This window comes from Colias croceus, chromosome 22 (assembly GCF_905220415.1).
Source record: "Colias croceus chromosome 22, ilColCroc2.1".
Classification (NCBI taxonomy): Eukaryota; Metazoa; Arthropoda; class Insecta; order Lepidoptera; family Pieridae; genus Colias; species Colias croceus.
In genome coordinates this window covers 8,207,690-8,226,304 of record NC_059558.1, presented here as the reverse complement: position 1 = coordinate 8,226,304, position 18,615 = coordinate 8,207,690, and the positions used below count along the sequence as shown (strand labels likewise).

The 18,615-nt window shown below is 33.8% G+C and overlaps 1 protein-coding gene across 1 annotated transcript; it reads left to right on the top strand.

Annotated features, from left to right (window-relative positions):
- Nucleotides 1-7,189: 7,189 nt before the first annotated feature.
- LOC123701997 (myrosinase 1-like) lies at nucleotides 7,190-15,715 on the top strand. The gene is made up of 11 exons (XM_045649629.1): nucleotides 7,190-7,221; nucleotides 7,923-8,023; nucleotides 9,464-9,611; nucleotides 9,848-10,014; nucleotides 10,358-10,618; nucleotides 11,057-11,142; nucleotides 12,223-12,370; nucleotides 12,939-13,096; nucleotides 14,877-15,029; nucleotides 15,164-15,255; nucleotides 15,575-15,715. Exons 1-11 carry the CDS (start codon nucleotides 7,190-7,192, stop codon nucleotides 15,681-15,683), a joined length of 1,455 nt encoding a protein of 484 aa, XP_045505585.1. The 3' UTR covers nucleotides 15,684-15,715.
- Nucleotides 15,716-18,615: the final 2,900 nt, after the last annotated feature.

Sequence of the window (18,615 nt, the reverse complement as noted above, 5' to 3'; positions counted from 1 at the left end):
TACTATGAAAGTAGCTGAAATATACCAATCTAGCTGTATCTTCATCGGTGAGATGCCTTACCTTTCGGACTGCATATGCTGCTGAACTGAGCTTACCTGCAGCGGTGTTGACATGGGCTCCCCACTGTAGTTTCTCGTCCAATGTTAACCCAAGAAATACAGTCGATTCTGTAGGGTGTAATACCTCCCCGTTCAAGGTAATATTTCTGCTCAACTTTTTAACGTTAGGTAGTAAAAATTCAACACAAGTTGTTTTTTTGGCATTTAATAATAAATTATTAGCAGTAAACCAGTCGGATATGTGTAAAAGAGTACTGTTCACTTCGTCAACATTTGGGTCATGCCTATCCACATTGAATATTAATGAGGTATCATCTGCAAACAGAACTATTTCACACCTATCCTGTAAATAATAAGGTAGATCATTGATATATACCAAGAACAAGAAGGGTCCTAAAATAGATCCTTGTGGAACACCAATGTTAATTGACGCACCGCTAGAACGTTCTCCATTAACAACTACAGTTTGTATCCTATCATGAAGGTATGAGGCTATGAGGTTCTGAGCTTGTCCTTTAATCCCATAGTGATTAAGTTTGCGCAATAAAGTACAATGTTCAACGCAGTCAAATGCCTTGGAGAGGTCACAAAATATCCCCAAAGCATTTTTTGAGTTTTCCCATGCCTTATATATATGTGTTAGTAGTGCAACTCCAGCATCTGTGGTTGAGCGCCCCTTTGTGAAACCAAACTGTTTGGTGTGCAGCAAATTATTAGAAGCAAAGTGACTAGTCAATTGGTTTAATATTAACTTTTCGAAAACTTTACTTAATGTTGGTAAAATCGAGATAGGTCTATAGTTGTTACAGTCTTCTTGATCACCTTTTTTAAATAGAGGTATAACTTTACTAAGCTTTAGTAAATTAGGAAATGTACCATAGTCACAACACCTATTAAATATGAAAGCTAAATTGTTTGCAATATTTTCTATTATATTATTAACTAAATTTACGGACATTCCCCAAAGATCACAAGTATTTTTTAAATTAAGTGTCTTAAATGCTGTAACAATATCATTAGCAGTTACGTGACGCAATTCAAATAATGTACTGCACCCCGCAACATGGTCCCTCAAAAAGGTCTCTGCAAGTATTGAAGACGAATTTAAATTATTAGTAATGCTAGCAGGGACACTACTAAAGAAATCTTCAAAAGCAAGCGCAACATCAGCATTTTTGTCAATAACCATGCCATTATTTACAAGTTTTATGGTATTACTTGATTTGCTTTTACCCATTTCACCATTAATAATAGACCAAACTGTTTTAACTTTATTATCCGAGTCGCGTATTTTATCCCTGATATACAAACGCTTCGCAGTAAAACAAACAATTTTAAAAGTTTTTGAGTAATTTCTAACATAACTAAGAAAAGATGGATCTTTATTATATTGCTTCATACCATATAACTCATAAAGAACAATCCTACACCTATGTATGCTAGGTGTCGCCCATTTACTAAATGGTAAATCCTTGGTAATATTTAAAGATTTAACTTTAAATATTTTTTCAAATTCACTATGAACTAAATTAAAAAGATTTTTAAACATTTCACAAGGATTATTATGACAGGATTGATCATTCAGTACGGGCAGGTTTTTATTAATATTATCTCTAAATTTATTAATGCCTTTTTTAGTTATAGGCCTAACATTAGTTCTTTTAAATTCAGGTAAGCAATCCCATTCAAAAACTACTTTCTGGCCACAGTGATCCGAAGTGAGTGTATTGAGAATATTTTTCTCTAAACAGATGCAGTCGCAGTATATATTATCAATACAGGTTGCAGAAGTAGGTGTAATTCGTGTGGGTTCATTAAAAAGTTTATACAGGTTAAATGACTGAAACAAATTAACAATTCGTGTTGCCGTTTGTGTTTGTAAAAGTACATCAATATTAAAATCACCACATACTATAACTTTTTTTTTACTCCTACTTAAACGCTTTAATATTTCTTCCATGACTGTCTCAAACATATTAAAGTCACTGGAAGGGGGTCTATAAACGCAAACAATAATGTAACGCTCCAGTTCAACACAGGACAGTTCAATGGTCCGTTCTATAGAAAGACTAACAATGTCAGTTCGTTCTTTGCATTTTACACTATTATGTACAAAAATAAGAGAACCTCCATGAATAGCATATGTCCTGAAGTATATACTTTTTAATTTATAATTATCAATATTTATTAACAACTGACATTGTTTAAGCCAATGTTCTGTTACACAAAAAACCTTAATACTATTATGATTTAAAAACAATTCTATTTCTAATAATTTGCTAGCCAAGCCTTGAATGTTTTGATGTACAATAGAAAAAGTCTGCTTAGCTGTTGTCTTATATACTAGTTTAAATCTAGCTTAGGGCTAGATTTTCTGTCAACACTAGGTTGGTGTATATAATGATAACCGTTCGAAGAAGTTTAGTTGATCTGCTCTTAAACATGCAATAACCTATCTTATTTTGCGTCCCTCTACTTTTATCTCCAATTCTTAATTTATTTTATTTTAATTGCCATGGCTAAGTGCACGTTTATATTTATTTTTTCTTATTCGCATTTGTTGCACGTATAAAAATGTATGTATCCAAACTGTGGATAATGTTGTTGGTTGGACAGTTATACCTGTATTTAGATTAAGTTTTATTGTACAATTAACCACTGTTCTGCTGTTTATTATCCCTAATAAAGAAAATAAAATAACTCGAAAAATTAACTTTCACCTTTGTATCTCGACCATAGCAACGTTTTATTTTACAACCTTTATCTACAACTTGATCATTTGGAATTTATTATCTCTATTGTTCGAACAAAAATAAGTTGCCGACTTTAAGAACTTGAACTTTTTTGTGTACTTTTTATGTAAAACAATCGATGTACAGCTGCTAATGAGCCTTAATAAAATAAAATAAAATAAACTTGCCGACAATGTAAGTACACTATTGTTTCTTAGAAAACATTTTAGGACTATACCATAATAAATTTATGACTCACGTAAACACGTGTTTGCATTATCTGATGACGAAATTATTTTTATTTTAATTGCCATGGCTAAGTGCACGTTCTGATGAGTCTTTTTCCCAGACAGATGAAAAGAACTCTGCGAACATATTACTTATTTTCAATATCTGTATGTGCTGAACGATTACCCAGAGTAAGCGTGGGAACGGACGAAGCGCGTTTTTTGTCTTTAATGTAAGACCAAAAAAGTTTTGTAGATTGGGGTAGCAACGCAACTTATATCGGTCAGTTTCCTAGCGGTCCGCCCCGGCTTCGCCCGTGGTACATATTTACGTTTTCTCTACATAAAAACCATCCTCGTACTTCAAGGAATATAATAGAAAAGAATTATCGAAATCGGTTCAGCCGTTCACACGTGATGCCATGACAACGCGAAACGGGTGCAGACCCGCCGCCTTTTTATAGCTCCCGCCGCGAAGCGCGTCGAACGCGGCAACTGATACACAAAAATAATCCTTATGGCTGCATGATTCTGTATTCACGCGCGATGACTTATAGCGTATTTCATGTATAACTTTGGTGTTTCTACACCGATTTACATGATTCTTTTACTATAACCTGCCCAGGAGTATGAAGAATAATTGTGCCAAATTTGGTTAAAATCCGTCGTGTAGTTTTTGTTTCTATAACGAATATACAGACAGACAGACAGACAGACAGACAGACAGACAGACAAAAATTTTACTGATTGCATTTTTGGCATCAGTAGCGATCCCTTATCACCCCTTCATAGTTTTTTTTTAAATATATTTCATGTACAGAATTGGCCTCTCTACAGATTTATTATAAGTATAGATAGGATAGTTTTTAACCCGGAAATCCCACGGGAACGGGAACTATGCGGGTTTTCCTTTGCAAACGCGGGCGAAGCCGCGGGCGTAAATCTAGTTTATAATAAAATTATAAATCATACTATTTTTTTTATATTGAAATTTTTGTTAAAATTATTGCATATCAACATTTTTTATATGTTGTGCATATATTGAATCTGCTTATTACATATTAGGGCGCTATAAATTACTGATAATGTTTTGGGCCAAGTAAATGTTGCAGTTCGCATTTGACCTCTTTTATTTAATATTGAATTGGCAAAAATATTTGAGTTTTTAGAAAACTAGGAAATTTCTTTTGTTAATTTACTAACAAAGATAGTAAGGGATGCATATAAGTACTTTTAAAATTGCACCTGATCCTACACACCATTCGTAGTAAGTAATAAGTAATTGAATTATTTTAGTAAATTCTCAACCCTTATAGAGCTAGCGCCTAGCGCGCAAGAGCAACTTTTGTCTCCGCAACTATTTTGTCTCTCCCATCAACTCTATGGGGAGTTGCGTCGCTACGTGCGCGCACTTTCTTACTATCCCATAGAGGTGATGCGAGAGACAAAATAGAATTGTTCACTATCATTTTTTAAATCTCAGTCATAATAACTTGAAAATTTGTCTGATTTGTCATGTCATGTTCATTATTCACCCATCGTTACAAATTTTTGATTATCGATATCAGATGTGAATGTGATCGTATGATTAGGTGTGATAACACGATAATGCAATGAAGATTGTATCTTTACATTACGATTCCGCACTAATTACACTTTAAATCTTTTCTATTTTTATATATCTTCAACTTTGAATTTTGTTTTTCCGGTTAGTATTTCAGGTGTAGGAAGCGATGGCCTTGACCTTTTTCTCTCTTTTTCTTTTCCCACGCTACAATTTATACCTCTTTAAGACATCCCGGTAAAATATCCCGGTTGTATCTCCTAGTTAGATATATCATTGGTGATCATTTAGTTATTCCGAGATAATGGGCACGCGAAACGGGGCTCGCTGTCGCAGGGTTCTTGTAGAAGGACCTAATCCTTGTTTATTCACAAAAAGCTCTTTTCTTGGTAGGTAATTTAATAGCTAACGATGATGATGACTATGAATAGGTATTTTTAGTATTTACAGAAGTATATTTTATTATTTAACAATCAAATAATTTTGTTTACAATTTACTTGACAAATGAAGTAACCTCTTCGAGTTAATCATACCTAATTCTATAATCTATTCACTCACCTCTCGACGTTATCTATGCTTATGTTATCCGCCCGTGTCTTGCCAACAGGTGTGAGGTGAGGTGTATTTAAAACTGCATTTATATCAATAAGAATACGTTTTTGATAATTACCTTTTCTGGTATGTGAAGGCACTTATTTTATGTACCTACTAGTACTGTTCTGTTAAAAGACAATAATTTCTACTTTTATAGTAAAAATTGGAATAATAATTATATTATTGTTGACAGACAGGCAGACAATTTTTACATTAATGCCAATTATTATTATTATACTTCAAAATTTGTCGCAAAACGAATGTTTTAAAAATCATGATTTACAAAAAAAAAAAAAACAACAATGATACAAACAATTTGTGACAATTATTCACTGTAGGTGACTGAAGCATAAAACCGGGCAAGTGCGTGTTGTAGCACGCGCAGTGAATGGTTCAGTAGGTCCTCTTTGGATATGGAACACTAAAAACCGTATGTGCTAACTGCTAACTGCCAAGTGTAAAATAGCTAAGAAAAATTTTCATTGTTGAAGATAACACGAAATTATGTAAGGAGTAGTTAAAAAAAATAAAAAAAAAATAATGATACCTTAAAATTCGCTAGGAAATTAAATAATTAATATCTATAAAATGCTCATTTACATTGAAAATTAAATATTAATATATACAATTTCCACGTGATATTTGATAATAATTAGTATAAGTAATTCTCATTATTTCTTCATCAGCACAATTTCAAGTAGATATTTTTTTGTCGATACATCATTAAGTTATACTAGAATAAAGTTGTAACTCACGTCTCAAATCAGATAGAAATCAAAAATTATTATCGCCAAATTTTATCACTCTGACTCGATTGTTTTTCGTTTTTAATAAAAGTTCAGATTTCTTATTTATGTCAGCACTATTTACTTTCCATCACAGTCTCTTCAGAGAAGTCTCCTAAAGGAGAATGCCCATGAAAGTATGGACCACAGTATAGTATTGCGTCAATGCCAGAGTGGTTTTGGAGGGTTCTTCGATATTCAAAAGATTTTTACCAATTGATTTTTTTGTGATAAAAACAGGGGTTTTCAAGATATTGAGAAAAATGTGAATTAACCTCAAAACTTAAATAAACCCGATTTAGTTAGGTTTATGTGTGATTTAGGTAGTATTTTATCGTCGGAAGGTTATTTTTCGTTTAACATATTTAATCTATGCGTAGAGCTTATGCTTTCAGACAAAGTCTATCTGTTCATCGGCTAGTGTAGGTAGGCACCAGAAATCTTCCGGGACGGATTTCAAGAACACCTAAATATATATTTAAAAAATGCCAATAGAGTTTTTATTCGGTTTACATATTGTTGTTGTTGTTTGAATCATTTTTTCACTACATATTCGAAAAAAGAAACAAATAAGAAATAACTAGTTACCTACCAAGCTCGTTCATAATAATATTTTTTATATATATTTATATTATTTTACTTCACTATCTATGTTAAAACAACCTACAGTGTATAAACAATACCTTACAGAGTGATTTTATGTTAATTATTTTCTTTTGTAATTCAATGAAAACAATAATCGATATTATAATAATACATTTAGCTATTTACCATAGTAAATGTCATAATAGTTACCGCTTGGTTACCGTGGTAACTGGTAATGGATACTAAATCTATGGTAACGGATCTAAACAATTACATGTCTTATTAGATTTTACAAAACATTCCCTGATCAAAATACATAATATTATATTTTCCGATAGTAAGAAGGCCTCTAAATTGCCGAGATTTTTTTTAATAGTATTTTTATCTTGATGCATGAGAAAAACCTGTACCAAAAATGTAAACGGTAATGAACACTAAATCTGTCAATAACGGATCTAAACAATTACATGTCTTATTAGATTTTATAAAACATTCCCTGTTCAAAATATATTTTCCGATGGTAAGAAGGCCTCTAAATTGCCGAGATTTTTTTTAATAGTATTGTTGTCTTGATGCATGAGAAAAACCAGTACCAAAAATGGGCATTCTCCTTTAAATAACTGGAGTTTAAAAAAATCGACATGCGTGCTCTTGTACTAGTATTTGTTATAAGGTAAGTGATTTACTATTTATTTTTTGTATTTTATCAAACTGTGAAGAATTTTCTGATATTTAATAAATGGAAGAATCATACCTTATTTTAAGTTGCCTTTAATAAAAAAAACTCGAATCATTTTTGCTCTTCAAATTCGTGCTTGTTTTAAACCCTATCTGTTGTATTCAGCACGCTACGTGCAATGGACCAATTCAACTTTATGGGGTTTCAAAACTGATTTTTATTAATTAATAAAAACGACGTGTGGCACTCGGGGACTGCCGCGGTAAAGCTATTGCATAGCATGTTTTCAAGCCACACCTCCGCCCGTCGGAGTGGGGAGCGTGAGGTTTTTTCGTTACGGAATTTCTCGATTCGCTCCCCGCGCTCAAAGCCCGCAATAGAAGCTATGCAATAGCTTAACATTTTTTTCTCAATTAATAGTTAGGAAATTTAAAAATTAAATTTAGATTAATTAAATTAGATTAACGAATTTATTAGTAACGAAAAAATGGTCTAATCCTCATATTATGTGATAGATACATTTTTTTTATATAAAAAAGCAAGCAAACAAACTGTAGGGTTGCCCGGTAATGAGTGATCACCATCGCCCATGAGCTTTCACAAATCACGAGAATCTTTGTGAAGGTGTTGCCGACCTAAAACAAATTATTTCACAGGGAACAAATACAGTTTCTTGATGTTTTATTTGGTTCCAGTGCACTGACGCTGACATGTTCAGCGAAGCAGTTCCCAGCGGGCTTCAAGTTCGGAGCGGCCACTGCGGCCTACCAGGTTGAGGGCGCTTGGAACGTGAGCGGTGAGTACACAGCTTTATATTTTCTTTTTTTTCCTTTTAAATTTTCTAATACCGATCTATCGTCTCATAGGCACCTATTTATTTATCTAAAATGGTTCATTATTTTTAGAATACAAAGAAATATTTTTAATACATACGTATGCTGGTAAAGTGACAATTAATCCCACAAAAAAAAAAATTAAATTCATATAAATTCACTCTTTTCTGATTTTTTTTCTTTGTACACACACTATTACCTAGTTGATTACAAAATTTGAACTTTCTAGGTCATCTGGAAGTGGGTTAGATTTTGTATATATCTATGAGTCAGTTAGTCTTAAAAATGGCGATTTTTGGATATTAATATCTACGCAACTGCTTAATCTGTATTTATGAAATTTAAGTTTCTTGTTTATCTTGGGGTCCTCTTTATATGTACCAAATTTGGTTTGTTTAAGTTAAATAGTTTTCGAGTTATAAGGGGGTGAAAAGTGGCTCCAAATGGTTCGTGTAAATATACACACGGCTGCTGCTTGCCAGTTCTCTTCGCTTGAACTCGGCTTGACACGCTGCCGCGTGTCTAGATAAAGATTTACTATACTATTAATTAGTTATTTTCTCGAAAACCGATTCAATATAATAATTTGAAAGAATTCTTTCACGTGGCGGGATTTGAGCCCGCATCTTCCGCCCAACATGGGCGACGCCTGACCCTTCGGCCACCCGTGATCCCGCCAGAGCGATCGAATTTATCCTATCGTTTCGGTTTTTTGTGTCTAAGGAGACACCCCACGCCATCTGTTGAGATGATTAAAAAACCAATCTCAACCAATATGAATTTTAAAAGCTAATAAAAGCGTGTTAAAAAGTAGCAAGTTAGTAGTAGTAAGTAGTAGAAGTAGTAGATAGCCGCTCTACATGCAACTCCCACACACATGAACTTTTTTACAGATCACATAAAATACATTGCTATATTTAATTTTTGTGATAAAGCCACTTCAAAGATATCTATTGAGATTACGAAGAAAATTTGCAGTTCTCTCTTATCATGTAGATACTACTTATACTACGATTTATAATGCCATATTGGCAGTTGGCACGTGCATTGCACTAAAATATACTATATTTTTTTATACGTAAACTAGTGTAATTCGCCAGTAATAGATTAACGATATCTCTTCATACACTTCAGGGTATAAAAATAAATTATCTCGTGTCATACCTACCGAATAAACGTATTAACTTCATAAAAAATCAAGAATACGGCAACTTACATAGACATTTTAAACACATAAGTTATTGACAGACACACAGTCTGTTTTTTTATTATTTTAATGAAATAATAAACGAAATAATACTTTCACCCTATAGGTAACCTTTGCATTTTATTTTGATTAAACGGCTCCTTGTCTGGCTTCAAAAATACCCAGCTTAAAATTATTTTTCACTAATAACTTTCAGATAAAACCCCAAGCATATGGGACATATACACGCACGATAAGCCACATAAAATTCTGGATGGTTCCAACGGAGACATCGCCTGCGACTCCTACCACCTCTGGGAGACAGACATACAGCTGGCTAAAGATTTGGGACTGCATTTTTATAGGTAGGTTTTAGCTTAATTAAACTCTATATTAAATAAAAAAATGTTAACTTACCTATAAACGTTTAATATAGGTAGTTTTAAATTTAATTGTAAATAGGTAGGTATTGAAATACTCAAAGACATGAATTTAAAATGGCAGAGTGGCAAGTGTGGCAAGTGGCAAGTTCATCATATTATGAGTTAAATAAGGAATGGGCGATATAATTTTCTAATATTCACAATTTTTTATTTTATAGATTTTCCTTATCATGGACGCGTCTTCTGCCCAATGGTTTTGCCAATAAAATAAGTGAAGATGGTGTCCGATACTACAACAATCTGATCGACGGTTTGTTAGCGAACGGCATCGAACCCATGGTCACGCTCTTCCACTGGGACTTACCACAGAACCTGCAGGATCTAGGTGATTTCATTTAGATATAAAATAAATAAATATATAATTTGACTGTCCATACTACTTAGATACTACAGGATCAAAAATCAAAATAGTTAAAATACATAGACAAAAAATATAACGCAAAACATACAGAACGAATTAGCAACCAGAACAGAAACAATGCTAAATCAAAGGAATAATAAAAAATACCTTGACTAGTACATATAAATCAGGATTTATCCTAGAACTTATTATTTTTATAAAAATATCTTCGATAGAGATATCCATGTAAAATCTATAAGTTAATCAGATATTAAATATATCTATGTATTCACAAATAATTTTTACTTAGTTAAAAAACTCCTTGCAGGTGGCATGACCAACCCTCTCGTAGCGGAATGGTTTGGCGACTACTCCCGTGTGGCCTATACCCTATTTGGTGATAGAGTCCAAACCTGGTCTACCTTCAACGAACCTGTAATTATTTGCGATGCGGCTTATGAGACTGGTGACCTGGCTCCAGGAATAGTTAGCCCAGGGATAGGCAATTATATATGCGCTAAAAACCTTATGGTTGCCCATGCGACGGCGTATAGGATTTACGATGAGGAATTCAGGGCGAAGTTTAATGGTAAGTAAGGATAATATGAAAGATTTGGGAATGTTAGAAGAAAGAAGGAAAATACATTTACTTACTTACTATCTATAAAATAAAATAATAAGGAATATTTTACATGACAATTATACATTTTTCAAGGAATATAAGCCTTTGTGATAGTCAGAATGTTTAGAACGCGTCATGGCTTTTTTTTAATTTCCACAACGCGTTAAGTTTGAACAGCATGACGGTCACAGCACGAATTTGGCTGTAATTTTTCTCTGATTGTTGTGAGCATTTTCAATGAAGCCACAACACGAATTACACCGTGCGTTTTTTTACTGTGACTACATGGCGTTTTGAACTATTATTTCACCTAATGCAACATAATATACATAAAACATTCGGCAATTTTGAATTATTTTATACTATCCTTATAAAACAGTTAAATAATAAATATTCGAATTGCAGGTAAAGTGGGTATAGTAAACAATCACGTGTGGTACGCCCCATATTCTTCTGAACACGAAGACCTCACATTCCTCGCAAGACAACTTGTAAGTATTACAATCACTAAGCACTTAGTATCAAGCCCGTGCACCGACATCAAACCTATTTAGTAAATAGCACATCTAAATAATATGTACTTAGTAATTAATAATATCAAATCTTTTTTATTTTTTTACTTTTTCGTTTTTGAAGTCGGTTGTTTTTAACGTAGTTATTTTTATTTAATACTTTTTAGTGTATTTTTCAACACGAATTAAACTAGCCCAAACTCGATAAAGTTGAGTCAATATATTACCGAGTTCATATGGTCACCTTCCGATTCCATCATCAAATCAACTCTATGCCATGATTATGTTTCATCGCTATCCAATGTACATACGTATACAAAATTTCAGCTCAATCGGTTACCGGAAAGTGCATCAAAGTTACTTGCTAGGTTTCAATTAAGTCATTGAGATCGGACAAAAATGCTCATATAATAACAAGTGATAACTGCGTTAAAAACAACCGACTTCAAACTTGCACTTGCAACATTTACAAATACAGACAAAAATGCTCATAAAATAAAAACTACTAGGCCTAAATTTTTATGGGACCAATTCGACACCATTCTGCATCAAACAAAAGAATCACGTGAATCGGTTCATAAACCTGGGAGTAATCGGTGTAAATACATAAAAAAATATATACCGGCCGAATTGATAACGTCCTCCTTTTTTTGAAGTCGTTTAATAAAATAGGTATGGCATAAAAGCCTTTTCTTCGAACACGCCGATGTAGTTATCTTTAATTTAGCAGTTCTAATATTATCTTCTAAGTGTCAAATTGTCAAATAGATCGTACCGGTCCCAATTGAGTGAACTATTTCGAGTGACGTCATCAAAATTGCTAGAAAAACAAAATCGGTTTAACGCTGCGACAAGCTTGCGTTAAGGGTGTCACGATACGAAAAGACATAGTAATATTATAATAAGCTTGCTATAAGAGGTATGCCGGTTACCCCCCAGATGTTCAGTAACCCATTTCACTTAGTTTTGCATTGAATATTGTCAGAATTAAATATGAAGTCATAAATCATGATCTTATATTTCTTATTCACGTTATAAAAACTATGTTTGTTAATTCAGGGCTTCTTATACTCTCACCCCATATACTCTGAATCGGGTGGGTGGCCGCCCAGCATTGAGTCTTTCATCGCAGAGAAGAGTGAGAAGGAAGGATACGTTACATCTCGACTGCCTGGCTTCACTTCTGAAGAAATCGAATTTATTAAAGGTAATAAAGACAATAATAAATAGAGTCTGACCAGCCAAAGCTGAACCCAGTAAAGGGCGGCAAATTTAAAAAATATGGACCTGGTAACATCGGCTTTTGTAGGAAAAAAACATTTTGATACTTTTGATATTCATAAAGGTGATCGTAGTATATAGGTACATAAGGTACACAACACAGCAGGATTTAAACGTTATTAAAGTAAAGGATTTGAACCGTTTTCAACAAAACTGACAACTAACTACGCAGAAACGCCATGATGACATTCCATAGTGTGGCCGCTACAAAAAACACTGGGTTCAGCTTTGGCTGGCCAGACTCTACAAGATTTCCGCCAGCAGTTTTGCTCACATCAAATTACAGTAACTTACTTAATGTCATTCAATGCCTATGACCTTCTCCAACTTTATTCCCATTTTTGTTTTCTTGACTTAAGTAGATATCTCTATCTCTTATAACCCTCGCAATCTATCTCTATTGGTAAGCAATCTCCGTGCATTTGAAGCGTATTAAAATTTAAAACTAAACTTTTAATTATAAGACGTTATATAAATTATATTATATATCTCAGGTACCGCAGACTACTACGGCATAAACTACTACACATCTCGCCTAGTGCTTGCCGCTCGTGCGAACAGCACCCTCACATGGCCGACCAACGGGCAAGTTGACTTACAAGTGGAACTTGTGCCAGATGCGAGCTGGACAGCCGGTGTGGAGTGGTTGGTGGTGAGTTACAGTACATAGAGTATATATAAGTATTTAAAATGATATATGTATGTTTATCAGCCATCTGGTTTCCATAACACAAGCGAAAGCTTATTTATATATTATTTATTTAACAATTTTTTGTACCATTACAAATTTCTATACATAATATTAAAAGAAAAGGAAAACATGCATAGCACAAAAGGTAACCTTGGGCCTTAGACAAACGTACGTAACGCCATGGAATAGAAACTGCTAACGCTAATTATTGACATAAGCTCATGACATTTTGGTAATGGTTCGATCACACTACCAACGACGCAGACGACCACGACCAAAGTTCCAATCTTTCCGAAATTTGTTCAAAATCAATATTAAAATCTCCCGTCATTCTGGTACTCAGGAATAAAAAAATTCGAGGTCAATTAATAAAAAGAAATAGGGTTTTTTGCGATTTTCGCCGAGACGGTAAGTTTATCATACAATCACCTGAACCAAAATTGTATATAATCTAATTATCTATAAAAAAGGTTAAATACATTTTTTTCTAGGAGCCACCGTTTCTATGAAAAACCTGTTTGTTTATCCATTGATCTCAAAATTTTTTTTTCCAAACACCAATACGACAGGAAATTCTTAAATTTCATTTTTAATTGTGTTTTGCACAATTTTATTTAATTGCGACTGGATGAAAATTTTGTTCGTGGTCGTCGTTGTCGTTGGTAGGGTGACCGAATCCTTATGCAAAACATCATACGCTTATGTCAATTTCTATCGATAGCGTATTCTATTCCTTGGCGTTTTGCCGTTTGGCTAAGGCCCCTGGGGCCTTAGACAAACGTATGTAACGCCATGGAATAGAAACTGCTAACGCTAATTATTGACATAAGCTCATGACATTTTGGTAATGGTTCGATCACACTACCAACGACGCAGACGACCACGACCAAAGTTCCAATCTTGCCGAAATTTGTTCAAAATCAATATTAAAATCTCCCGTCATTCTGGTACTCAGGAATAAAAAAATTCGAGGTCAATTAATAAAAAGAAATAGGGTTTTTTGCGATTTTCGCCGAGACGGTAAGTTTATCATACAATCACCTGAACCAAAATTGTATATAATCTAATTATCTATAAAAAAGGTTAAATACATTTTTTTCTAGGAGCCACCGTTTCTATGAAAAACCTGTTTGTTTATCCATTGATCTCAAATTTTTATTTTCCAAACACCAATACGACAGGAAATTCTTAAATTTCATTTTTAATTGTGTTTTGCACAATTTTATTTAATTGCGACTGGATGAAAATTTTGTTCGTAGTCGTCGTTGTCGTTGGTAGGGTGACCGAATCCTTATGCAAAACATCATACGCTTATGTCAATTTCTATCGATAGCGTATTCTATTCCTTGGCGTTTTGCCGTTTGGCTAAGGCCCCTGGTCGCTTATCAGCGATCTCTTCCACGCTGCACAACTTAACTTGCTTAACAACTTAACTTCAGTGAAAATTGTCCTGTAATATTTATAGATACCAGGCACAACACACTACTACAGTATACTCTACTACACATCTCGCTTAGTTAGTTTATAAAGAGGCATGCATCCCCGGCATATATTCACGGGTGAAGCATAATTACTCAGCTAAATACAAAATTTACTGTTTTGTCCTCTGCTTTATTTAATCAAAATTTGAGCATGATTTTATCTAGATTTTAGCGTGTTTCGATGAGATTTCTACATTGACTAAGAATTATAGCTTTTTCTAAACATTATCACATATTTGAACACCGATTAACATTCCCAGAGCAATCCCCCCGGTCTCCGCGCGCAGTTAAACCTGATCAAGGAGCAGTTCGGAGACTGGGAGATCATCATCACGGAGAACGGCTTCTCCACCGCCAGCGACGAGCTGGATGACGTCACACGCACACAATACTACAAGGACCATTTGGAACAGGTATGTTAATGATGTTGTGTGTATGTTGACTGACCGGTTGGCTTGGTTGGTAGTTGCCCTGCCTTCCAAGCCAGAGGTCGTGGGTTCGATTCCCACCCGGGGATGTACATGTAACTCTGTATGTTTAATTGCAGGTGCTGCTAGCGATCACAGAGGATGATGTGAACGTGACCGGCTACACCGCGTGGTCACTCATTGACAACTTTGAATGGAATAGCGGTTATACGTAAGTCCGATTTGTTTTTACCCTCATTTAAGTTATTTAATTACTCTAGTTTCTATTTACATTAATAGTATTTTATCACCGGTATAAAATGTAATTAAAATTTAACCACTATACTTATCTAAGTACATACCTACACATTCTTGGCTCGAATAATCCTTTTTTTTATCCCTCTAAAATAACATAGGCCTTTTCTTGTTACTTGGAGCTAACTTTTGTATCAATATTTGAGCAATATATCAACGTACATAATAATACTAATAATAACATAAATTTTCTGATTCCAGTTATATTCAACTCTAATACTATATTACATTTCCAGGTCTAGATTCGGCATAGTACGCGTGGACTTCTCGGACCCGCTTCGCTCGCGCACGCCGCGCGCTTCCGCTCACTACTACGCTGATGTTATCAAACATCACTCACTTTAAACTTTAAAACATACGTATAATATTATGGAAAAAGAAAAATAAAATTACGTCCATTTAAAACATATTGAAAAAGAAACTTACGCTTTGAATTGGCTTCTTGTGGTATTGTGTTGTTTGTTACTGTTGTTGTTATATTTGTAGAAATTATTAATAAATTTTGTATGCATTATTCTTTAGTTTCATTTTATTTTAATATATTTTTATGATTATTCCCCACAGTTTTTTTTTATAATCGATAGGCAGACGTTTGACCACAATCCCACCTGATGGAAAGCGGCGATATGGCCTACTTGGGTGCACACTGCACGTCTGCCTAGGAGGTTGTTTAATAATACGCACAGTAATACGTTTGGCACGTCTTTTGCTCCAAGGTGGCATCTAGCCGCGCCTGCTCACAAGTGGCTACAATACTCCACACACGAACGGACTTGAGCTTGGTAAAGATTAAGAAGCTGTCTCGGTGTATTGCTTGATCTTATTCAGAATACCGGGCTTTTTGGCGGCCAGATGGGCCTTGGATTAAATGAACTGACCGAAGTTGAGTGTAGAAAATAAAGTGACACCAAGCAACATAATATTATTATAATAGTACTGATTCCACTACTATATCCTATCAATTGTAACTATATTAGAAAAAAAAAACACGTAGGCTTGAAAGATAGAAACAATCTAATAATACATTATTTTAGTATTATCAATAGATAAAGTACCGAGTAAATTTCAAATGGTAGAAACTTCGGTACATTTTTGTAGAAGTTTTATATCAGGATGTACCAAACGTTGAGAATACTATACATCAAATCCTAAATAGAAATCAATACATACCTAGGCCTAAAACCCATCATCCAATGATCCAATACATTTACTGACCTTTGACCTGATTTACATAAAAGCGACTTTTCACAAAAAAACGATATTTTTAAAAAATACCGATTTTTCACGAAAAATCTAAAAAGACACTTTTCTACCTTTTAGCTACTTTCCCATATATTTACTGACCATTGAACCTACAAAAAAGCGACTTTTCACAAAAAATCGATATTTTCACAAAATATCGATTTTTCACTGAAAGATAATTTTCTACCTTCTAGCTACTTTCCCATATATTTTCTGACCAGTGAACCTAAAAAAAAAGCGACTTTTCACAAAAAATCGATATTTTCACAAAAAAAAAAACGATTTTTCACTGAAAGATACTTTTCTAAATTCTAGCTACTTTCCCGTATATTTACTAACCGTTAAAACTACCGAGCGACCTTTTTCTCTCTTTTTCTTTTCCCACGCTAGAATTTATATACCTCTTTAAGACATCCCGGTTGTATCTCCTGGTTAGATATTATATCATTGGTGATCATTATTATTTAACAATCAAATATTTGCGTTTACAATTTACTTGAGGCAGGAAGTAACCTCTTCGAGTTAATCATACCTAATTCTATAATCTATTCACTCACCTCTCGACGTTATCTATGATTATGTTATCCGCCCGTGTCTTGCGAACAAGTGAGATGTATTCAAAACTGCATTTATATCTGTTACAGTCAAATCCTGAACCAGTCAATATCCTTATTAACTGATTTAAAGAGCAGACATTCAGTCAATATAGGTTTGAATAGATTTTAACACTTAAATCTTTCTGTAATGGTCAAGCAAAACAATAGCGAGTTTAATTTCTTGTTTTGTAGTAAAAATTGGAAATTATATTATTATTACTAGATTTCCACCCGCGGCTTCGCCCGCGTTTTCAAAGGAAAACCCGCATAGTTCCCGTTCCCGTGGGATTTCCGGGATAAAACCTACCCTATGTGTTAATCCAAGTTACCTTTTCTATATGTGTGCTAAATTTCATTGTAATCGGCTCTGTAGTATTTGCGTGAAAGAGTAGCAAACACACACACACACACACACACAGATCCTCACAAACTTTCGCATTTATAATATTAGTAGGATTAAAACTGCTTTTTACATTACTCTCTGACTAAATTTTTTAATTTATATATCAAATCAAATACTTAATTAAATAAATAATAATATTACCTTCACAATCGCCTATCAACGGTTTAGAGCAATCTTCCGTATCCTCTCCCATCTCACGGAACCATTGTATTAAGTTTTCTTCTGAATTATTTCTGAGAAACACGAAATATAAGGTTATTTATTATGCAATTATGCATACCATGTTTAAATATAAATTTATAGTTGAATCGTTTCTATCACCTTAAATACGTATTTTATCATTGGCTTTTTTATTGGCTTATCGAGATTTTCCTGACTTATAGAAATTTTCCCCACAAGAGAAATTTTCCTGACGTATAGAAATTCTCTTGTCTTATCGACATTTTCCCGACTTATGGATTTTTCGTGACTTATAGAAATTTTTGCGGCAAAGAGAAATTTTCCTGGCTTATAGATTTTTATCTGAAGTAAAGAAATTTTCCTGGCGTATATAATTTTTCCTGACTTATACAAATTTTCCTTGTCTATATAATTTTGCGGCAAAGAGAAATTTTCCTGACGTATAGAAATTTTCCTGACGTATATAAATTTTCCTGGCTTATTATTATAATTTTGCGGCAAAGAGAAATTTTCCTCACGTATAGAAATTTTCCTTGTTTATAGAAATTTTCCTGGCGTATAGATTTTTTCCGGATTTATGGAAATTTTCCTGTCTTATGGAATTTTCCTGACTTATAGACATTTTTCCTGACTTATCGTAATTTTCCCGACCTATGGATTTTTCCTGACTAATAGAATTTTTTGCGGCAAAGAGAAATTTTCCTCACGTATAGAAATTTTCCAGACGAATAGAAATTTTCCTGACTTATGGAAATTTTCCTGGCGTATAGAAATTTTCCTGACGTATAGAAATTTTCCTGACTTATAGAAATTTCCCTGGCTTATAGAATTTTTCCTGACGTATAGAAATTTTCCT